The 24,182-nt window shown below is 40.8% G+C and overlaps 1 protein-coding gene across 1 annotated transcript; it reads right to left on the bottom strand.

The window, feature by feature from the left end:
* Window positions 1–22,992: 22,992 nt before the first annotated feature.
* On the bottom strand, window positions 22,993–23,593 carry LOC100411065 (histone H2A-Bbd type 2/3-like). The gene has a single exon (XM_002763820.6). It carries the CDS (start codon window positions 23,530–23,532, stop codon window positions 23,185–23,187), a length of 348 nt encoding a protein of 115 aa, XP_002763866.3. The 5' UTR covers window positions 23,533–23,593; the 3' UTR covers window positions 22,993–23,184.
* Between the last annotated feature and the right edge of the window lie 589 nt (window positions 23,594–24,182).

Here is a 24,182-nt window from a genome sequence, read left to right as displayed (position 1 = left end):
TGCTGAAAACCAGCCCTTTGAATTTAGTCTGGAAAATCTGCTTCTAATAAAGAACAACAGACTTTTCTTTCTTACATTCATCAAGGCCCCAAAGTGATTTTCAAGAATGGCTTAACAGATGATGAATGGTAATTATCCAACCTGTAAGTTACTAAGACATAGGTATAGTAATGAGCACTCAGAGAAAAACTTTATACAGTTTAAAAGCAAGACTAAAATTATGCTATTAAAATCTAGTGTCTCTTATTTTGTGGTTTGTGTTTTTATGACCTTTTCAAAATATTAATTACATGAAAATTGAGAAACACATGTTTGACATCTGTAAATAATAATCTGTTTTCATATCTGGGCATCACTAGTCAGACAAGCCTAAAATCAGCTTTATTTACATTTTATATATTCTCCCACATCAGTTTTAACAGTTTTATTGAGATATACTTCATATATAATACAATTTACCATTATAAAGTGTACAAGGTTTTTCGTATATTCACAGAGTTGTATCACCATCACCACCCCATTTATCCCTTAACTATCACTCCTCCCTCAGTCCTCCCAAACCACCCCCCAACACATGTACTGCCCAAGGCAACTGCTAATCTATGTCTGTAGATTTGCCTGTTCTGGACATCTCATATAAATGGAATCGTACAATGTGTAGTCTTTTGTAATTGGCTTCTTTCACTGAGAATAATGTTTTTAAGATTCATCCAGCCGGGCGCGGTGGCTCAAGCTTGTAATCCCAGCACTTTGGGAGGCCGAGGTGGGTGGATCACGAGGTCAAGAGATCGAGACCATCCTGGTCAACAAGATGAAACCCCGTCTCTACTAAAAATACAAAAATTAGCTGGGCATGGTGGTGCACACCTGTAGTCCCAGCTACTCAGGAGGCTGAGGCAGGAGAATAGCTTGAACCCAGAAGGCGGAGGTTGCGGTGAGCCGAGATCGTGCCATTACACTCCAGTCTGGGTAACAACAGCGAAACTACGTCTCAAAAAAAAAAAAAAAAAGATTCATCCAGACCACATCAGTTTTGGTTTGCTTGTTATTACCTCTTTGTTTCTTGGACACGGATACAAGTCAGTTGATTAAGCTCCTCCCCTGCTGTGCACACAGTGACAAAAAAGTGCTTACTTACAATTCCAAAGAGTTTGATATTCTCACATGAACGCATCTAATCTTGCCCCCTGTCTCCTGGCAAAGGCCAGAGACTTGTGGGTTGGATTTCCTATACAATTGTATAATAGAATAATTTCCTTCTGCTACATGTCCTGATGTCTGACATTTTATAGAAATGTTCACAAATACCATATTTAGTCGGGTATGCATTATATACAGAACAGCTCCTAGGAGTCTATATAAGCTGATTAAACAAGGTAACTCAGAAACTAATTATATTAAATTATATTTTACCTGATATAGTGACAGGGAATACATAGGCCTTAACTTACTTATTTTTTAAGTCTCCTATTCCAATATATTAGAAGCTAAAATGTACACCCACATTGTCATCAGATTCATTCGGAAGGCCTTCTTTGAAGAAATTTGCACATGAATTTTAAAGAAAATTTTTGAGAAAGACTTCAGTCACTGGATGATTTCCTGAAAACAGATGCTGGAATATGTATTTTGCTGCTTTCATTTTATTTATTATTTTTTCAAATAACCCTGTAACATTGGCCTTCTGCTGCATTCAAGACAGGCTAACTTGAGCAGCCATCTCATCAACATGAGCAGCTTCACCTCACACCTGCTATGAGGACAGACCTGCCTCTAAACCCTATGAACCAACCTTGATTTGCTTCAAAGTTTTAATTATTTTTTTTCTTTTTTTGATAGAGGGTCTCACTCTGTCACCCAGGCTGGAGTGCAGTGGCATGATCATAGCTCATTGTAGCCTCAAACTCTCAGGCTCAAGCATCCACCTGCCTCAGCCTCCCGAGTAGCTGGTACTACAGACGTCTGCCACCACGCTGAGCTAATTTTTAAAATTGTTTTGTAGAGATGAGGTTTTGCTTCGTTGCCCAGGTTGGTCTCAAACTCTTGGGCTCAATTGATCCTCCCACCTGGGCCCGGCCTGCATCAAAATTTTCCTCCTTTAATCCCTCAGCATGTTGTTGCTTCACACCATCAAAATGTCTCCAAACCTTGATTTAAATTGTGACCAAATTCAAAGGCACACAAGGGTGAACTTTATTCCAAATCCAAGAATAATGCTTTTCCATCGTAGGCACAGCCCTGTATGTGGCCCTACAATAATATAGAACTACTAGGAGATTGGTTTTTCTATTCTAAGCTATTTTTGGTGACTAAATATGATGTAGGATTATAAAGCAGATTCGATTTTATCTAGCATGGTAGAACTTATATATCTGATATTAATTAAATAATATTAACACATATTCAGTAGTAACTACGTACAGTTCATTATGCTAAATAAAGATAAGTGAATGATATACTATTCATGGTCTCAACAGGCTTAGTATCTAGTCAAGGCAACTGACTGCAAAACAATTACAGAAACAGGAGAAAGAAAACAGGAAAGATTTCATAGAAAAGCTGGGCCTGTACAGGAGAATTGCTTGAACCCAGGAGGTGGAGGTTGCCGTGAGCCGAGATCGCGCCACTGCACCCCGGCCTGGCACCTGGTGACAGACTGTGAGATTCGGTCTCAAAAAAATAAATAAATAAAAGTAAAAGAAAAGCTGGGCCTTTATTTATAAGTAGGATCCCAAATGTTGGAAGTAAGAGAGAAGGGCATTGAGGTAGACAGGACGGTATAACCCAACGGCATAGAGAAAGGAAAATGTGGGCTGAATTTGATTAGTTGTCTGAATGAAGCTGAAGAGTAGGTGTTGTGATTGTATAGTGTGAGATAGAACAGAAAAAGCAGAGCGGCATCACATCAGAGATATTTGGAATGCCATCAGGAATTCCAAATTTATTCTATAGGCTGTGGTGAGTCACCAGAAAAAAATGAAAAGGAGAAACACATGATCAGACCTACGTTTTAGGAAAAATGCTCTGGCATTGGAATGTAGCATGGTTTGTAAGTTGAAAAACTGGAGGTGGGGAGTTAAATTAGGACAGCCCTTTCAAAAGCCATTCTCCTATTGGGAAATATGTGTTAGTTCAGCCTGGGTGCCAGTTACAGGAACCTGACCTAGGATAGATATCCAGGGAAGTCCAGAGAGGGAGGAACTGAAAGGGTGAGCTGAGAATAAGCAAGAGTCAAAAAACAAAAACACAAATAAACAGAATACAAAAGATTAAAGTCTCCATTAGACTTGGCTTGTGGACCCAAGAGTTGACAAATTGGAGCCAAGATCAAAGTGAGAAGGTGCCTTCAGGAAGGATGGAGAATGAAGTTAGATATTTCAATGATAGACATACAATAATGAGACCAGGATCTGGGGCAGTGGAAAAGAGAATGGAAACAAGGGAACAGATTTTACAGGTAAAGTTGTCAGGATTTGGTTACCTAATATAGGCAGTGGGAGAATGGGAAAAATGGAAGAGGATTCTGAGATTTCAACACTGAGAAGGAGGAGTGATAATACTACATTCAGATTGGGAATCTAGGAAGAGAAATATATTTATAAAAACGTGATGAGAGAGAGAGAGAGAAAGCAACACTTCAGATGCCTACAAGATACACAAATACAGATGTCCTTAGAAATTAGGTCTGGCATTACTGAGAAAGTTTGGAGACAGAGATGAAAATTTATCAGCTTGGTGCAAAAGTAATTGCAGTTTTTGCCATCACGGCAAAATTTTTTGTCGAGATGGCGTCTTGCTTTGTTGCCCAGGCTGATCTCAAACTCTTGGGCTCAGTTGATTCTCCCACCTGGGCCTGGCCTGCATCAGAATTTTCCTCCTTTAATCCCTCACTATGTTGTTGCTTCATACCATCAAAATGTCTCCAAAGTTTCATCAGAATAGTGGCCAAATTCAAAGGCACACGGGTGAGCTTGATTCCAAATCTGTAAAATAACGCTTAATCCCTCACCAGGTTGTTGCTTCACACCATCACCATTATGGCAAAAACTGCAATTACTTTTGCACCAACCTAATACATAACAGTATTAGTTCAATATGTGAGAGTAGGTGAGATCCTCAAAGGAGAGTGTGAAGAGTTTATGAGAATCAAAGAAAGAAGTCTGTGGGAACTCATTTTCAGTGTGGACAAGAAAAATAAAGCATCCAAGGAAAGAGGCTCCTCATGGTAGATTCTGAGATGTTAGTACTGAGTGACAGGGAGAGTGACGATACCATGATGCTATAAGGCAGATAAATAATCTAGAAGGAGAAACATTTTTGACATTGGATGGTTGAATGCTGAGAGAAAAATTCACACAGCTAGGATGGGATCCATAAGAATGCAAGAACACAAAGGCCGTGCATTAACTTTAGAGGCATGGCAGCCAAAAAAGTCAGAAAGAATGAGATCTTTGGTGACATTAAAGATGGAAATCAGGAAACTGAAGAGCAGATTTCTTCTTGAAAACAATGTACCCTTAGAAGACTATACCCACATTAAAATCATGCTAACATTCCTCAGAACTCCACTTTTGAAATTCCTTTCAGAGACAGTTCACTAGCTAAATAAAAAGTCAGAGGGTACCCACCATTGACATTCACGTGTGGTGGTTTCTTTCTCTCTTATCCTCCTCCCTCTTCGCTCTTTCCTACTCTCTCTCACATTTACTCATTATTCTTCCCTTTCTTCCAGATATAGTAGTTATAACCCTACCTCTCTGTTTCCATGAAAGTTTCTGCTGGTGTTGGCCTCTGACCAGACACAGGGTAGAGGAACAATACAGGGTAGGGACTAGTCCAAGGAGCCAATTTGAAGCCAGGAACCAAGGAAAGCAGTAATTGCAATGCATCAGAAAGCAGACTGACTGCCATAATTGTATTTGTGTGCTGAAAGTCTGCTTGAAGGACTGGAGGCTTATAACATACAAATTACAGTAAGTTAAGAATTTCCTAGATATGTGCTTATATATGAAAAGTCATAGACAAAGCACACAGATAGATACACATGAAGATAATCCTTAATTTATCACATTAATATGCACACATACAAACATGTCTATTTTAATAATGACATAGAGAATATGAATAAGAGAGACTACACTTATTTTGGTTATTTAGGAGTAGATTGCATTTCACTTTCTAAATTTATTTTTCCTCTCTGTTACTTCTAGAAAGTGGAACTAGCTTTATTTGGGCAGTGAACTACACTTTGGAAATCCTTTTCAAGAGCTTTAGAGTATAAATCCTACATCTTGATTCTGGGCTCTTACCTCTAGGCAGCTGATACTGTTTGGCTGTGTCCTCACCCAAATCACATCTTGAATTCACACATGTGTTGTGGGAGGGACCCCGTGGGAGGTAATTGAATCATGGGGGCAGGGCTTTCCTGTGCTGTTCTCATGATAGTGAATAAGTCTCATGAGATCTGATGGTTCTAAAAAGGGGAGTTCACCTGCACAAGCTCTCTTCTCTTGTCTGCTGCCATGTGAGACATGCCTTTCAGCTTCCGCCATGATTGTGAGGCCTCACTACCCACTTGGAACTGTAAGTCCATTAAGCCTCTTTCTTTTGTAAGTTGCCCAGTCTTGGATATGTCTTTATCAGCAGAGTGAACATGGACTAATACAGCAGCACATTAATTTTCTAACTTTAGAGTGACCCATGATCATTGATTCTAATTTAGAGACGTGCCTCTGGGTGATTATGGCATATCCAGAGGGTTCACCATGTGACCATCAGAGGTGAGAATTTTTAGCTACATTAGCTAGTTCTATACATCAAGGCAATTCACAGGAAAGGGTCTAGAGGACAAGCCATGACGATAAACAGGTGGTCAATACAGACAGTGTTGACCTAGAGCAGTGGTTCTCTAACTATGCTTCCCAGACCGACAGCATCAGCATTACCTGAAAACCTGATAGAAGTAAAAATCATTGAGCACCAACCCAGATCTACTGGATTAGAAACTCTGTGGTGAAATCCAGCAATCTGTGTCTCATCAGCCCACCAGGTGATTCTGAAGCCCACTAAAACTTGAAAATGACTGAAATAGAAGAAAATATGTCATGAACAGGAGGGTTATAGGACAGAGGAGAGAAAAACAAGGTACCAGCAATGGAGATAAAATTGAATTAAGGAGGAGAATATTGAAGGAGTAGTTTGCCAAATAGTATCGTTCTGACTGCTTTTTCAAGAACAATTCTTCCATGTGGATGTTTTAAAATGGCTAAAGTGCACATTTAAAATGCAACAATAAATGCAGTGGAATGAGAGACCAAATGTTGAGTCAAAGGTAGAAACAGAGTCGGGGTGGATGGTGTAAGAGATGGATCAAATTCAAATCAGCAGGAGCCATCAAGAGATCAACAAAGCACAAGAGTGGCAGATAAGTAAAAGAAGAGGTGAATCAGTTGCTTTGGATAGTTTACAAAAGCTCTGACACTCCTGAGACCACCAGAGAGAAGAACAAGCCACTCCTAGGGTAGGAATTAGGTCAAGGAGAGGGGAGATATATACACACATATGTACATATACACATATACATATATGTACATATGTATATATAGATGTGTATATATCTCCCTTATCCTTGTGTATGTATATGTATATGTGTATATATATATATATCTCCCTTCTCCTTGTAAATGTATATGTATATATGTGTGTATATATGTGTATATTGTATATACGTATGTGTGTGTGTGTGTGTGTTGATATTCCAAAATTATCTGAGTGGGTGCTTGAAAAAACAATACATTCAGAATAATCCCAGTCTTTGATATTGCAGCAGGGGGCATGGACTATGAAACCACCTTATTTCACATTCACAGGCCTCAAATGAGCATGGAATTTCTAATACTAACATAAATCAATAGATCTATAAGAAAGTAGATACATTTAAATCTGACTGAAATGGTTGTGGCGGTTGTAAATTAGCCTTGTCATAATTTGAATACACTTGCCAGTAGGATTTATGGTTATCAGCAACACAAAGTCTGTGAGAGGGATAGTATCTAGGTTTGGTAGAGATCTAGGTATTTAAGATCAAGGACCTGGGGCTTGGTGTAGGGGCTCATGCCTGTAATCCCAGCAGTTTGGGAGGCTGAGGTGGGCAGATCACTTGAGGTCAGGAGTTGAAGACCAGCCTGGGCAACATGGTGAAACCCCATCCCTACTAAAAATACAAAAATTACCTGGGCGTGGTGGCAGGTGCTTGTAATCCCAGCTACTTGGGAGGCTGAGGCAGGAGAATAGCTTGAACCTGGGAGGCGGAAGTTGCAGTGAGCCAAGATAATGCCACTGCACTCCAGCCTGGGTGACAGAGCGAGACTCAGTCTCAATTAAATAAATAAATAAATAAATAAATAAGTGAGTGAGTGAGTAAGTAAATAAGGACCTGGGAACAAATTCTTCTGTATAGTTTGGCTTGAGGAGCTGATGGAAGAGCAAGGAGGTGGTCATTCAGGTAGAAAGGCTTAGCAGGCTCCACTGTTGTGCAGGCTGTGTCTGGTGCCTAAATATCTAGTCAGGCAGGTGGGTCAAGGCACAGGGGGATCCGGGCAATAAATATCTGATGAACCCTGAAAATATGCTAAGCGAAAGAATCCAGTCACAAAAAGCCACATATTGTATGATTAAATTTACTTGAAATGTCCAGAACAAGCACATCCACAGAGAAAAAAAAATAGATTAGTGATTCCTAGTGATTGGAGGGAATAGGAAGCAACTACCATGGTACTAGGGGTGTGAGTTTTTTGTTTCTCAGATAATAGAAAATGCTCTGGAATTATAGCAGTAGGGAGTGGTGATGGTTGCACAACTTTGTGAATATACTCAAAACTACTGAATTGTACACTCTGAAAGTGTTCTGATATGTGAATTGTATCTCATTTTTTAAAGAATGTATTCTGAGCAGGCATGAGAAACAGAAACAGTTTCCTTCCAGAGCTTACTGCCTATTACAAATGACAAATTCAGAGTTCTTCTATTATGGTGTACTCTACTACACATGCAGGTATCTTCTGGCCTTCTTTGCATCACACTGTGGGAAGTGGAGCTCAGGGAACTGGTGCAATTGCTGACACTCTGGCTACTGCCATTGCTGGTGTTAGTAAACTATTCTTCATCTCTGATCCTGGAGTCTTGTGTATGCTGCCAGCATCTATGTGGCTGACTAACTTATTAACTTGTACATAGTATAAAATCCCAGACCCTTCAACGTTTCTGGCAAAGACCATAAAATAATGCAGTTCAAATTTCTCATTTAAAAAATTTTAAAGCTAAATCACAGTTTTATATTTAATTTCATGAAAGCTGAGGATGAAGAAATCTATAGGAAGCAAAAGCTGGTTACTTTATGAAATAGATTTTGTTAGCGTTTGTCACGCCATATTTCTCTTTATTTGTTATACACATATTAGAGTACTTTTTTGAATACACAACCACAAAGAGGAGTCTCTGACTTTTCTTGGTAGTATTTGCTGACTTTCCATTTCTAAATAGCGTCTTTGAAGGACTAAGGAAAAGAGATCTAAAATGAAGAATCACTGGTGAATGTAGGGATTGGTGATCAATTTATTTTTGGTTATCAGGAAATACGGTGGCATTATGAAAAATAACTTAGAATGAACTGAGTGCTTCTCGAAGTATATCATAATATCAGAATAACTTTTATACGATCAATATATGCTAAGTGATACGGTACTTCATTATGAATTGGGTTATCTCACCACTTTTTACTCTGGTTCTTATGTATTATTAGGGATTGTTCCAGTACTTTGCAAACAATTCTGTGAAGTTGTTTTTGAACTGTTCTTAGATTTCTGAGTTCTTCTATATAGCATTGTTGTTAATGATTACTTTATAGTATCCCATCAAGACTGATTTTTAATTTGAATAACATAGTCTGCAAGGTCATGACCACACTACAATGACAAAATTCACATATTTCTACTAATTTTTTGGCAAATATAAACAACATTTTATAAATAATTTTTAAATATATCTAAATCAAGAGGGTTTTAAGACTTGAGGCAAAAAAAAAAACTAAAGAAATGGTCACAACCATTTTATGATGACAAAATTCACATATTTCTACTGAATTTTTTGACAAATATAAACAACATTTTATAAAGTGTATTTAAAGATATCTACATCAAATGGGTTTTAAGACTTCAGGCAAAAAGTTAAACAAATGAGTAAATTAAGTCTTAAAAATAATAAACTCTAATACTTTATGCAGTAGTGTTAATTAAACAGTATTCTAGGGCTTAATATATTCCTTTACCTAGGTTGGGTCACCATGGTTTAGCTGAATTTGTTCCTTCAATATTGCATTTCTTCTTTCATAAAACTTAGCACATTTTTAAATGTTGATATGGTTTTGCTCTATATCCCTACCCAAATCTCATGTTGAATTATAATTCCCAGTGTTGGGAGAGGGGCCTGATGAGAGGTGATTGGATCATGGGGGTGAATTTCCCCCTTGCTGTACTCATAATAGTGAATGTGTTATCACGAGATCTTGTCATTTAAAAGTGTGTGGCACTTCCCCCTTTACTCTCTCTCTCCTGCCACCATGTGAAGACATGCTTGCTTCCTCTTCGCCCTTCCATCATGCTTGTAAGTTTCCTGAAGCCTCCTAGCCATGCTTCCTGTACAGCCTGCAGGACTGTGAGCCAATTAAACCTCTTTTCTTCATAAATTACTCAGTCTCAGGTAGTTCTTTAAAATAGTGTGAGAAAGGAGTAATACAAATGTATATTAGATGATATATACTTACAGGGAATGTTCTTCGTATTCACGTATGTGGAAACCTGAAATAATCACTGTTACAGGCTGAATTGTGCCCCCCAAAATGTATACATTGAAGTTGCAACCCCCATATCTCAAAATGTGGCTGTATTTGGAGATATGGCCTTTAAAGAGGTAATTAAGTTAAAATACAGTCATTAGAATGGGCCCTAATCCAATATGACTGGTATTCTATAAGAGACAGTTAGGACACAGACCCACAAAGGAAAAACCAAGTGAAGACACAGGAAGGAGACAGCCATCTGCAAGCCAAAGAGAGAAACCTCAGGAGAAACCAACCCTCCTGATACCTGGACGTCAGACTGCCTTCTAGCCTCCTGAATTGTGAGAAAATAAATTTATGTTGTTTAAGCCACGCAGTCTGCAGTACTCTGTCATGGCAGTCTTAGCAACTAATACAATAGCTAGCAAACTAATAACATCACTAAAAGATTGTTTTGGTAAGTATAGGTTTGAAAAATTTCTCATGCTCCTATGGGAATATTTATGTATTCTACATTAGTGCCTCTTCCCCTGTACAAAATATATAACACTATAGTCACCCAGGGTTTCTTTTCCTTAGTGTCTTTCCTTAACACGAATTTGTGCACATACTGACAGTTCCTTATTCACAGAGTCTCACTCTGTCACCCAGGCTGGAGTGCAGTGGTGCCATCATAGCATACTACAGCCTTGATCTTCCATGCTCCAGATCACCTCAGCCTCTCCAGTAGCTGGGGCTACAGGTGCACATCACCACACCCAGCTAATTTTTGAAAAATTTTTATAGAGATGGGAGTTTCACTATGTTGCCAGGGCTGGGCTAGGCTCAAGTGATCCCCCTGCCTCAGCCTACCAAAATGCTAGTGTTACAGGTATGAGCCAGCACACTGCCCCCACCCGCTTTTAAAAACAGAATCCCTCAGCTCCTGAGTAGAATCACAGAAACCTGTCACACCTCTAATACTGTCTTTCTTTCTTTCTTTCTTTCTTTCTTTCTTTCTTTCTTTCTTTCTTTCTTTCCTTTCTTTCCTTTCTTTCCTTTCTTTCCTTTCTTTCCTTTCTTTCCTTTCTTTCTTTCTTTCTTTCTTTCTTTCTTTCTTTCTTTCTTTCTTTCTTTCTTTCTTTCTTTCTTTCTTTCTTTTCTGAGATGGAGTCTCGCTCTGTTGCCCCAGGCTAGAACGCAATGGCATGATCTAGGCTCACTGTCACCTCTGCCTCCTGGGTTCAAGTGATTCTCCTGCCTTAGCATCCAGAGTAGCTGGGATTACAGACACGTGCCACCACACCCGGCTAATTTTTCTATTTTTCATAGAGACAGGGTTTCACCACGTTGGCCAGGCTGGTCTTGAACTCTTAACCTTGGGTGATCTGCCCGCCTTGCTGTCCCAAAGTGCTGGGATTACAGGTGTGAGCCACTGCGCCTAGCCACCTCAAATACTTTCTAAAGCATCTTCTAATTTCTCTTTAACTAGGTACTATCATCTGCTTCTTCAGGATTATTAATTTACTAGCACAACATGTGGGACAGGAACCTTATCTTAGAAAACTATGAATGATAAACAGAATTAATGAATACAGAAAAAGAACAGCTTGTTCTTTTAAGAAATCTTATTATTTTTCACATTTAATTTTGATATCAGAATTGACTTAATTTCATCACAGGAAGGGCCCAGTGTCATATTCTTTTTAAAGAAGGTGATTGTTTTTCATAAAACTTTTTTCTAGAAAAGTTACAAGTAATGAACAGGAATACTCAGTTTTTCTGAAAACAAAGCAATATGTTACAATCTTTTGAAGTCCAATAGCTTATTCCCAACAAGGTATATCCAACTCTAGAGAGCCGTGTAGATAGACCCTTTAACATAATAATGAACCACATTAGCAGACTTATCAGAAGAAGAACATTTCTGGCCACAGCAGAATATTCATAAGCCATCAAATTTACTTGGAGAGTACAGGACTGGGATTCCATAAAGACATGGGGAGTTAGTTCCCAAGAGAAATCTAGTTTGTGATGTACTTCAAATGATGTATTATCAAACTATAGTTACCTATCTTTTTTTATGAGGACATAGAAACATTTTCTGACTTAAGAGTACACAGTAACTCGACTCAAAATTTCCTCTTTTCAGGGAAAAAAATTATAGAAAACATGGACAATGTTTATCAATTAATTATTGATCAAATAAAAGACTATAAACATTCAGTGACTCAGCTACCGTCAGTTCATTAGGAAGGGCTGAGTATAAAGTGCCAGATAACCAGCTGAGAAGCGGAAACAAAATCAGGGTAATTCATGAATGCATTATTGTTTTTGGTGTTTTCTTTAATGACCACATTCAGTCACTCAAATCAATAGCTTATTTCTTTTACATCGAGGTGACTGTGCTGGCTGGTTGGCTTGGGACCAGCTCAGGAGAAAACTACTCCGCTCTGTTTTTTCTGGTTCCATTTTCATTTTTAATGAGGGAAAAGATTGTCAGTTATCCTCTTGCAAAACCTCCTTGTCCCTCCAGTTTTCCCACTACGCCTTCTTGCTAAAACTAGCAAGTTGAAGGTCACAATTCTCTGACCTCATCAACTCCAAGGCTTTTTATCTCTGCTCCATTTTAGCTGCACATTCCATGGTTACACTTTAAATTAATTTGTACAGCATTTAGTACATGATATTCACTTTGATAAAGTCCCTATGTGATTCCCATGGAAGTAAATTGTGGACCAGGCTTGAAGGAACACTATTCTGGATTTGAGTGTATGGAGTGGGGGATGGTTGAGAGAGTTCTCATTTCAAGTCCTCTGTTTTCCTTGTGAAACAGGTAAGTTTGTGGCTTCTCTGCTCCTCATCACATTAGCCACACCCTTATACATCCTTAAATATACACATCAAGGCTGGGCACAGTGGCTTACACCTGTAATCCCAGCACTCTGGGAGGCTAAGATGAGTGGATCACTTGAAATTAGGAGTTCGAGACAAGCCTGGTCAACATGGTGAAACCCTATCTCTAGTAAAAATACAAAAATTAGCCAGGCTTGATGGCACGAGCCTGTAGTCCCAGTTACTCAGCTACTCAGGGGACTGAGGCAGGAGAATCACTTGAACACATGCACACACATACCAAAGTAAAACTTTCTTTTTAAGAGACAGAGTCTTATTATGTCACCCAGGCTGGTCTCCACTCCTGGGCTCAAGCAATCCTTCTGCCTAGGCTTCCCAAATTGCTGGGATTACTGGCATAAGCCACCACACCTGGCCCAAAGTGAAACTTTTTGTGATAACTTCTCCCCCCAAATTGATGAATTTCATTTAGAGTCCCTAGGGTATCGCACTCATGTATTTATCACAGTCCTTCTCATACATGATAATAATTGATTGTTTCTGTCTTCTTAAATCATAGTCTTCCTCAAGGTTTTGTTGTTTGTCTTCCTCTTTCTTCATTCTTTCCACATTCCCTGTGCGATAGCATCCATGCCTGTGGATTCAACTAGAACACACGTAACTGGTGATTATCAGATCTATACCTCTAGCCCACATATTTTTCCTGAACTACAGATTCATACTTCCAGTAGTCTACTTAATTGTTTAGAGGTATTCCATGTGTCAATGTCCAAAATAACTTACTTACTTCCTGTGCTCCCCATCCTTACCCAAACCTGCTCCTCTTCTATTCTCTACCTAGGTAACGGCACTACTATGTACAGTTGTTGAAGCCAGAAACGAAGCGGTCATTTTGCAGTCCTTTCTTCCTTTATCTATTTAATGCTGTCAGTTATTCTTCTGAGATATTTCTAAAATCTCTATTCACCACTCTGCCACTGCTATTGCCTTGGATAAAAGGTAGTTTATTGTATATGGTAGTTTATGGTACAGCCAAGCCTGAATAAGGATATTACTGAATAAAGGCAAATTAATTACAGCAAATCCTTCAATAAGGTCATTTTATTCAACGTCATCTTGTTATAACATTGATGAGGAAAAAAAATTGCTTCCTTGCTGGGGCCACGGTCTGGGTGGGCTTTGCATCTTCTCCCCATGTCTGTATGGGCTTTCTCTGGGTATTCTGGTTTCCTGACACATCACAAAGATATGCATATTAGATTAACTGGTGTGTCTCAGTTGTCCCAGTGTGAGTGAGTGGAGATGTGTGTGTGGGTGCACCCTGCTATTAGATGGTGACCTATCTGGGTCCACTTCCCACTTTGCACCCTGAGCTGCTGGGAGAAGTTCTGGCCACTGGAGACATTGAACTGAAATAAGCGGGTTGCAAAATGAATGAATGAATACAAATGATTGTAAAAGAAAAATGTATAAATTATACAATATAATCATGCAAATACACAACAATAAGTGATGCAGTATGAAAATCCTCAGTGAGCCTACTCTATTAGTTATTCTTTGTTTTGAACTGTGTGGTAGTAGCAGGTGCTTCTGACAATTTTTGCCTTTTTTTTTTTTGAGACAGAGTCTTGCTCTGTAGCACAGGGTGGAGTGCAGTGTTTCAATCACAGCCCACTGTAACCTTGACTTCCCAGGCTCAAGCGATCCTCCTACCTCAGCTTCCCAAATAACTGGGACTATAGATGTGCACCCCAAATTTTGCTTTGTAATAAGTTTTCCTTGATTAATCCACTACTACGACTATTGCCAATCACTAATTCAATAAAAATTAGGTAATTATCTTGTTTTCATTATTCTTTTTTAAATATGTGTATAACTCATATTTATTTCAACATTTAATATAAGAAGTGTTTGGGGTAATTATTTTAACTTTTGTTTTAAGTTCAGGGGCACATGTGCAAGTTTGTTACATAGGTAAACTTGTGTCATGGGGTTTGTTGTACGGATTATTTCATCACCCAGATGTTAAGCCTAGTACCCATTATTTTTCCTGATCCTCTCCCTCCTTTCACCACCTACCCTCTGGCAGACCCCAGTGTGTTTTGTTCCCTTCTATGTGTCCATAAGCTCTCATCATTTAGCTCCCATTTATAAGTGAGAACATGTGGTATTTGATTTTCCGCTCCTGTGTTAGTTTGCTAAGGATAATGGCCTCCAGCTCCATCCATGTTCCTGCAAAGGATATGATCTCATTCTTTTTTATGGCTGCATAATATTACATGGCATAAAAGTACCACATTTTCTTTATCCGGTCTATCGTTGATGAGCATTTGGGTTGATTCCATGTCTGCTATCCCGAATAGTGCTGCAATGAAAATACATGTGCATGTGTCTTTCTAATAGAATGGTTTATTTTCCTTTGGATATATACCCAGTAACGAGATTGTTGGGTGGTATGGTATTTCCGTCTTTAGGTCCTTGAGGAATCCCCACACTGTCTTCCACAATGGTTGAATTAATTTACACTCCCACCAACAGTGTATAAGCATTCTTTTTTGTCCACAACCTTGCCAGCATCTGTTTTATTTTCTTGACTTTTTAATAATAGTAATTCTGGCTGGTGTGACATGGTATCACATTGTGCTTCTGACTTGCATTTCTCTAATGATCCATGTTATTAAGCATTTTTCATATAATTGTTGACTGTATGTATATCTTCTTTTGAAAAGTGTCTAGGCCGGGTGCGGTGGCTTACGCCCGTAACCCCAACACTTTGGGAGGCCAAGGCTGGTGGATCACCTGAGGTCAGGAGTTCCAGACCAACCTGGCCAATATAGTGGAATCCTGTCTCTTCTAAAATTACAAAAATCAGCTGGGCATGGTGGCGGGCACCTGTAATCCCAGCTACTGGGGAGGCTGAGGCAGGAGAATCACTTGAACCTGGGAGGCAGAGGTTTCAGTGAGCTGAGATTGTGCCATTGCACTCCAGCCTGGATGACAAGAAAGAAACTCCATCACAAAAAAGATAAAAAAGAAAAGTGTCTATTCATGCCCTTTGCCCACTTTTTAATGGGCTTGTATTTTTCTTTTTGTAAATTTGCTTAAGTTCCTTATGGATGCTGGACATTAATCCTTTGTCAGATGCATAGTTTGCAAAAATTTTCTCCCATTCTGTAGTTTGTCTCTTTACTCTGTTGATAGTTTCTTTTGCTATGCAGAAGCTCTTTAGTTTAATTAGATCCCATTTGTCAATTTTTGCTTTTGCTGCAATTGCTTTTGGTGTCTTTGTCATGCAATCTTTGCCGGTGTCCATGTCCTGAATGGTATTGCCTAGGTTATTTTCCAGGGTTTTTATAATTTTGGATTTTACATTTAAGTCTTTAATCCATCTTGTGTTAACTTTTGTGTACTGTTTAAGGAAGGGATCCAGTTTCAATCTTTTTTTTTCTTGCATTTTAGGTTTTGGGGTACATGTGCAGAACATGCAAGATAGTTGCATAGGTACACACATGGCAGTGTGTTTTGCTGCCTTCCTCCCCTTCACCCACATTTGGCATTTCTCCCCAGGCTATCCGTCCCCAGCTCCGCCCCCCACCACTGTCCCTGGCCTATTCCCCCAATAGACCCCAGTGTGTAGTACTGCCTTCCCTGTGTCCATGTGTTCTCATTTTTCATCACCCGCCTATGAGTGAGAATATGCGGTATTTCATTTTCTGTTCTTGTGTTTCAATCTTTTGCATATGGCTAGCCAATTCTCTCAGCACCATTTGTTGAATAAGGAATCCTTTCCCCATTTCTTGTTTTTGTCAGGTTTGCCACAGATTAGATAGCTGTAGTTGTGCGGCCTTATTTCTGGGTTTTCTATTCTGTTCCCTTGGTTTATGTGTCTGTTTTTGTACCAGTATTATACTGTTTCCATTACTCTAGCCCTGTTGTATAGTTTGAAGTTGGGTAGTGTTATGCTTCCAGCTTTGGTCTTTTTGCTTAGGATTGCCTTGGCTATTCGGGCTCTTTTCGGGTTCCATAGGAATTCTACTTTATTTTCTTTATTTATTGATTTGAGACAGAGTCTTGCTCTGTCACCCAGGCTGGAGTGTAGTGGTGTGATCTCAGCTCATTGCAGCCTCTGCCTCCCAAGTTCAAGCGATTCTCCTGCCTCAGCCTCCTGAATAGCTGGGACTGCAGGCTCATGCCACCAGGCCCAGCTAATTTTTGTATTTTTAGTAGAGATGGGGTTTCACCACGTTGGCCAGGATGGTCTCAATGTCTTGACCTCATGATCCGTCTGCCTTGGCCTCCTAAAGTGCTGGGATTACAGGCATGAGTCACCACATCTGGCCCTGTATTGAGACTTTTTAACATAAAAGGATGTTGAATTTTATTGAAAACATTTTTTGGCATCTGTTGAGAGGATCACGTGATTTTTGTCTTTAGTTCTCTTCATGTGATGAATCACATTTACTGATTTGCATATATTGAACCAACCATCCTAGTGATAAAGCCCACCTGATCACGGTGGATAAGCTTTCTGATTCGCTGTGTGATTTGGTTTGCCAGCATTTTGTTGAGGATTTTTTGCATCAGTATTCATCATGGATATTGGACTGAGGTTGTTTCTCTCTCTGTCTCTCTCTCGCTCTCTGTTTTTTTTTTTTTTTCATCTTCACCAGATTTTGGTATCAGGCTGATTCTGGCTTTATAGAATGAGTTAAGGAGAAGTCCCTCCTCAATTTTTGGAATAGTTTCAGTAGTAATGATACCAGTTACTCTTTGTACATCTGGTAGACTTCAGCTGTGAATCCATTTGGTCCTGGGCTTTGTTTGGTTGGTAGGCTGTTTATTACTGCCTCAATTACAGAACTCATTATAGGTCTGTCCAGGGATTCAGTTTCTTCCTGGTTCAGTCTTAGGAGGTTGTATGTGTCCAGGAATGTATCCATTTCTTTTAGATTTTCTAGTTTATGTGCATAGAGGTGTTCCTAATATCCTCTGATGTTTGTTTGTATTTCTGTGGGGTCAGTGGTAAAATTCCCTTGTCATTTCTGATTGTGTTTATTTGGATCTTCCTTCTTTTCTTCTTTTTTAGTCTAGCTAGTGGTCTATCTATTTTATTAAATTTTTCAAAAAGCCAGATCCTGGATTTGTTGGTCTTTTGAATGGTTTTCCTTGTCTCAGTCTCCTTCAGTTCAACTCTGATTTTGGTTATTTCTTGTCTTCTGCTAGCTTTGGGATTTGTTTGCTCTTGATTATCTAGTTCTTTTAATTGTGATGTCAGATTGTTAACTGATCTTTTTCACTTTGAGATGTGGGCCGGTGAAGAGGGAGACCCAGGCTTTTCAGATCAATGTCCGCTTTGACTATCATCCAGCATTTCAGTAGAAGAAAAGGTTGACCGACTGGCGCCTCCGGTTTTACCTTCCTATAGGTGACAGCCTAGGCCTTGGGGAAGGTTTTACCTTCCTATAGGTGACAGCCTAGGCCTTGGGGAAACTCTCCAGAAGGCACTATTTTAACTTAAAACAAGATCAAACCAGAAACCTTTTCACATGTGAGTCCTAAAACTGTAAACCGGAACCCTTTCATATGTGATTCCTGAAACTGTAAACCAAAACCCTTTCACATGTGAGTCCTAAAACTATGAACCTAAGATTCTTTCACCTGTAATATCTAACGTATAAGCCTATATAAAAGCTGAACCTCCCTTTGTTAGACGAGCTGGGCTTTGGACAAATTATGCCCAGGATCCCGGCCGAATAATAAACTCTTTCCTCCTTTATTCGGTGTTCGGGAAATCTGTTTCCTGCGGCTGTTCTTGCTACACCTGTAGCGATATAAATTTCCCCCTTAACACTGTCTTAGCTGTGCCCCACAGATTCTGGCACATTGCATCTTTGTTCTCATTAGTTTCAGAGAACTTCTTGATTTCTGTCTTAATTTCGTTATTTACTCAAAAGTCCTTCAGGAGCAGGTTATTCCATTTCCATGTAATTATATGGTTTTGAGTGAATTTCTTACTCTTGATTTCTCATTTAATTGTGCTGTGGTCCAACAGATTGTTATGATTTCAGTTCTTCTGCATTTGCTGAGGAGTGTTTTACTTCCAATTATATGATCAATTTTAGTGTATGTGCCATGTGGCAATGAGAAGAATGTGTATCCTGTTGTTTTTGGGTGGAGAGTTCTGTAGATATCTACCAGGTCAATTTGCTCTAGTGCTGATTTGGGGTCCTGAATATCTTAGTTAATTTTATATTTTGATGATCTGTCTAATATTGTCAGTGGGATATTAACATCTCCCACTATTATTGTGTGGGTATGTAAGCCTTTTTGACGGTCTCTCATAACCTGCTTTATGAATATGGGTGCTCCTCTTTTGGGTGCATATATATTTATAATACTTACGTTAATCTTCGTAATGCCCTTCTTTGTCTTTTTTGATCTTTCTTGGATTAAAGTCTGTTTTTGTCAGACGCTAGGATTGCAACCCATGTTTTTTTCTTTTTTTCATTTGCTTGGTCGATTTTTGTACATCCCTTTATTTTGAGCCTATGTGTGTCTTTGCACGTGAGATTGGGTCTTTTGAAGACAGCATACCAATGGGTCGTCTTGGTTCTTTATCCACCTTGCCATTCTGTGTGTTTTATTGGAGGCATTTAGCCCATTTACATTTAAGGTTAGTATTGCTAAGTGTGAATTGTATCTGTCACCATGATGCTAGCTGGTTATTTTGCAGACTTGTTTATGTGGCTGCTTTATAGTGTCACTGGTCTGTGTACTTCAGTGTGCCTTTGTATCGGCTGGTATTGGACTTTCCTTTCCATGTTTTGTGCTTCCTTCAAAAACTCTTGTAAAGAGTTTTGTGCTTCCTTCAAAAACTCTTGTAAAACATGCCTGATGGAAACAAATTCCCTCAGCATTTGCTTCTCTGAAGAGGATCTTATTTCTCCTGAGCTTATAAAGCTTACTTTGGCTGCACATGAAATTCTTGGTTGGAATTCCTTTTTTTGAAGAATGTTGAACACTGGCCCTCCAATCTCTCTGTATTGTCGGGTTTCGGCTGAGAGGTCCACTGTCAGTCTGATGGGCTTCACTTTGTAGGTGACCTGATCTTTCTCTCTAGCTGCCTTTAACATTTGGTTTTTTTCATTTTAACCTTGGAGAATCTGATGATTATGTGTCCTAGGGATGATCTTCTTGTGAAGTATCTTACCAGGGTTCTCTGCACTTCCTGAATTTCAATGTTGGCCTCTCTAGTCATGTTGGGGAAGTTTTCATGGATAACATCCTGAAATATGTCTTCCAAGTTGGTTCCATTCTCCCCATCTCTTTCAGGAACACCATCAGTCATAGATCCAGTCTCTCTGCATAATCCCATATTTCGTGGAGGTTTTGTTTATTTCTTTTCATTCCTTTTTCTCTGTTCTTTTCTGCCTGTCTTATTTCAGAAAGTCTGTCTTCAAGCTCTGAGAGTCTTTCCCCTACTTGGTCTATTCTTCTATTAACACTCACGATTGCATTATGACATTCCTGTAGCAGGTTTTTCAGCTCTATTGGGTCAGTTTTTTTTTCTTCTATACTGGCTATTTTGTCTGTTAGCTCCTGCATTGTTTTATCATGATTCTTAGCTTCCTTGCATTGGGTTTCAATGCACTCCTGTAGCTCAGTGATCTTCACTTCATATCCATATTCTGAATTCTATTTCTGTCATTTCAGCCGTCTCAGCCCAGTTCTGAACCCTTGCTGGAGAGGTGATGTGGTCATTTGGAGGAAAATGGCTCTCTGGCTTTCTGAGTTTTCAGTGTTCTTGTGCTGATTCTTTCTCATCTTTCTGGGCTTATCTACTTTCAGTCTTTGAGGTTGCTGACCTTTGAATGTTTCTTTTTCTTTTATCCTATGTGATGACCTTGAGGGTTTGATTGTGGTATAAGGTGGATTCAGCAGACTGACTTCATTTCTAGGAGAGATTGATCAGGGGTCCAGTGCTTAGCTCCCAACTCCTGGACTGTGTGCTGTAACTCTGGAGGACTTGTACGGGACTCTGACTTTGTTCTCTGGCTCCTAGAGGTTTGGAGTCCACTGCACTGGGTGGGGCTGAGGTACAGCAGCTGCAACTGAGTGCTAGTGGATAAAGGGGTGTCTGCCTTCTTGCAGGCATTCACCACAATGGCGGTGGCAACGCAGCTGCCGAGGGGTTGGGGTGAGGCCCTGCTGGAGACTGTACGTGCTGTTGCACTGGAGGTGGTGTTGGCTTGGGGGCAGAGTACTGGCCAGCACAGGTCTGGGTGCCTTCTCTGTGCCCAGCAAGCAGGCATGATCATTCAGGATGTGGGAGGATCCACAGTTCTCTGTACAGTGTTAGTGCAAGGGTGAGGTGCTGGCTGGCGCAGGGCTTGCTGGCTCTCTGCCAGTCAAGGGTCCGTCTGCAATGGCAGTCAGTGAAGGGAGTGGGGGCGTGGAATGCACTACCGCATGCTGTTGGGCCAAGTAAAGCAAAACCTGACTGTGCAGCCAGCAAAGTGGTGTGGGGAGTTGCTGTGGACCTGGGAAAAGCTGCGTTATGGGGGGGGAGTGTGTGGTCTGGTGCGTGACTATAGGGGCCACCTCGCTGGAGCTCACGACCAGTCAGACACATTCCCCGACAGCGCAGAAGCTATGTTGTGAGTATCCAGGACACCCAAGACTGCCCTGCAAGGAGGTGTACCAGGTTGGGGACCCAGTAGAGGCCAGCAGACCAAAGGGTACTCAGGTCAGACCAAGCCTATCTGGTGTGCAAGACTGCTCTGCAGAATCAGGTCAGGCCATTCTCCTAGAGCTAAAGTCTCTTATGGGAGCAAATTAAGGCTACGGAGATGGGCCGTCCTTCATTGCGGACACTCCGGCACCATATCCTCTGGGCTCCACATCAGCTGGCTTGCTGCCCCACCACTTCTCTAAGCATCATTCCCTGCCATGTCATGTGTCTGCCATAGTTGAGGGGTTCCCTCCTGCCCAGGTTCCAGAGGCCTATGGAAGGAGTGGGCTGCTCCTTGCCAGTTCAACTCACCCATTCCCGGTAGCTGTTGTGGTTCAAAAATGAGTCCGGGTGTACCATAGCCCGGGCAGCGTTCCCATCTTTCTCCTCCTTCAGCACTGGTTCTGTGTCTTCCCTCCATCCACTCTAGGCCTCTCTTCTCTGAAGAGCTGTCAAAAGCATGCCAGCCGACTCAGTCCCCCTGTGAGAGCCGTCCCATTTGTCTGCATCTGGTCGGCCCTCTTGCCATCTCTTTCTGAAATCCTGATGCAATTTCTGTGACCAGAAATATGACCTGGGAACTTAACTCTTGTTTATGTAAGTTATCTTACAGTAAAACTGGTTTTGTTATATGTCATCTCCCTTAGAATCAAAGGTTCCAAGAACCACTGACAGCGTGAAGTGAGATCTTACTTCTATACATATTGAGCCTTCAAAAATCTTTTATTTTTATTCAATTTCTGAAGATACCGGAGGGATCATTATTGAGAGGGAGGTAAAGAGTAGTCTGTTAGCCAGACCCTCATCTTTCACACTGCAGAGTAAATATATAATATCCAAAATCGGTACATCAGGAAATAACCACATTGCTGAAAAATCAGAGTAGAGAATCACATTGAAAACACCACAGAGATAAAATCCCCCAAATCTAGAATGTGAGAACTTTCATGGCACAAATGACCTACTTAATTTTTGTAAATGATATGGGAATATGGCAGAAGGGCAGTGTTATAGATTAGAAATTTAAGAAGCCAATGAACATAATGCAATATGCTGATTTTGTTTGGACCCTAATTCACATAAAGAAAAGATAATTTGTGAGCAGTTGGGGAAATTAAAACACAGGGTGGGTACTGAATGCTAGTAAATAATTATGAAAAAGGTATTAGAATGATGTTTTCAAAATGCTCCTGATATACTCGAGACACATACTGAAGATTTCAGTGAAAAGATATGATGTGAGAGATTTGCTTTAAAATACTCCAAGTCAAGCCATACAAAAAATTGTACTCATGAAGGATCACAGACCTACATGTAAATACCTAAATCTATGGCTGGGCTCGGTGGCTCACACCTGTAATCCCAGCACTTTGGGAGGCCTAGGCAGCTGGATCACTTGAGGTCAAGAGTTTGAGACCAGCCTGGCCAGCATGGCGAAACCTCCCTGTCTCCACTAAAAATCCAAAGTAAGCCAGGCATGGTGGTGTGCACCTATAATCTCTCCTACTCGGGAGGCAGAGGCAAGAAAATTATGACTAAGGCTCATAATTAACAGTCAAATGTTTCTCAATAACAACAAAAAACCACTGTATATGTTAAATCTCAAATTCTTTTTATTTTTTTCCATTAAACACTTTATTGACAGAACTAATGAATGAAGGCCCAAGAGACTTTGGGGCCAGTGGAAGGGAGTGGGGGTGGTGGTTTTGGGGCCAGAGGTTTTGGGGCCAGGTGGGTGGATGAGTGGACCTGCCAGGTCCCAGGATGCTGGCGTCGTCAGCAGCTAGTTCGGGCCGGGACCCACTTGAGAGATGGTGATGGCGTGGAAGAGGGTGCTCAGCAGCCCGTCGTTATGAACCGCCATGTCCAGCAGCCGCGGAGTGATGATCCTCTCTCCTCTGTTGTCGGCCTCCTTGGCCGCCAGCTCCAGGATCTTGGCCGTCAGATACTGGATGACAGCAGCAAGGTAGACTGGCGCATTGTCGCTCAGGCGCTGGGCGTAGTGGCCTTCCCATAGACCACGCTCCATCTTGCTAACGGAAAATATCAGTTCCGCTCGGGCAGTGCGAGAGCGGGTATGCCCCCGGCGGCCAGCAGCAGAGGACCCTCTACGGCTTCTCCTCTCCGACATGCTGGGTATTGGGTGCCCTGTCTCAGCTCGGCTTGCTCTAGCACAAGGTACCTCTCAAGATGACCGTTACGGCGTCTGGTACGGTGTATCCTAGCGACCAGGGCCAAACCCCTCATTGGCTGGGGATCCAGTCCCATGCGCATGCGCATCCTCGTGCCACCGCATCATCACATTGTAACGGCCTAGCCCTGACGTGGTAACGGCCTAGCACGCCCGTGGTAACGGCCTACCATGCACGTCCTGACAGCCTCACCAGGGACACGCCCATCAGGTGACCTCATCGATTTCCCATTGGCCCTGAGGGAGCAGGCCTGGGCCTAGAAGTGGCTGGAGGGCACTCCCATCAGGTGACCTCATCACTGTCCGTTTAACTGCAAGAGCTATGCTCTCTGGCGCCCCCATTAATAGAAAAGCAAACCAGCCCTACCTTCCATGGCTTTTCACAGTTGAAGAAATTTTACCATAAAATAATGAGATGGTTTCACAAAATACACACCCTGAAAAATGCAAACATTGTGTCCATTTTTCAAATATCACTGAAAAAATATTTCTTCCTCACTTTTAAAAAAGTCTGAATGCCTTTTCAAATAGTGTCTACTTTGTGTACCTTGTTCTTGAATTTCAAATGCATTCCTAACATAATTTAACAA

This window comes from Callithrix jacchus, chromosome X, assembly GCF_049354715.1.
Source record: "Callithrix jacchus isolate 240 chromosome X, calJac240_pri, whole genome shotgun sequence".
NCBI classification, from domain to species: Eukaryota; Metazoa; Chordata; class Mammalia; order Primates; family Cebidae; genus Callithrix; species Callithrix jacchus.
The sequence above is the reverse complement of the archived record's forward strand: the minus strand, read 5'-3'. Positions and strand labels throughout refer to the sequence as shown.

Coding starts and splice junctions, on each gene's coding strand:
- LOC100411065 (XM_002763820.6), bottom strand. CDS start 23,532: ATGTCGGAGAGGAGAAGCCGTAGAGGGTCCTCTGCTGCTGGCCGCCGG.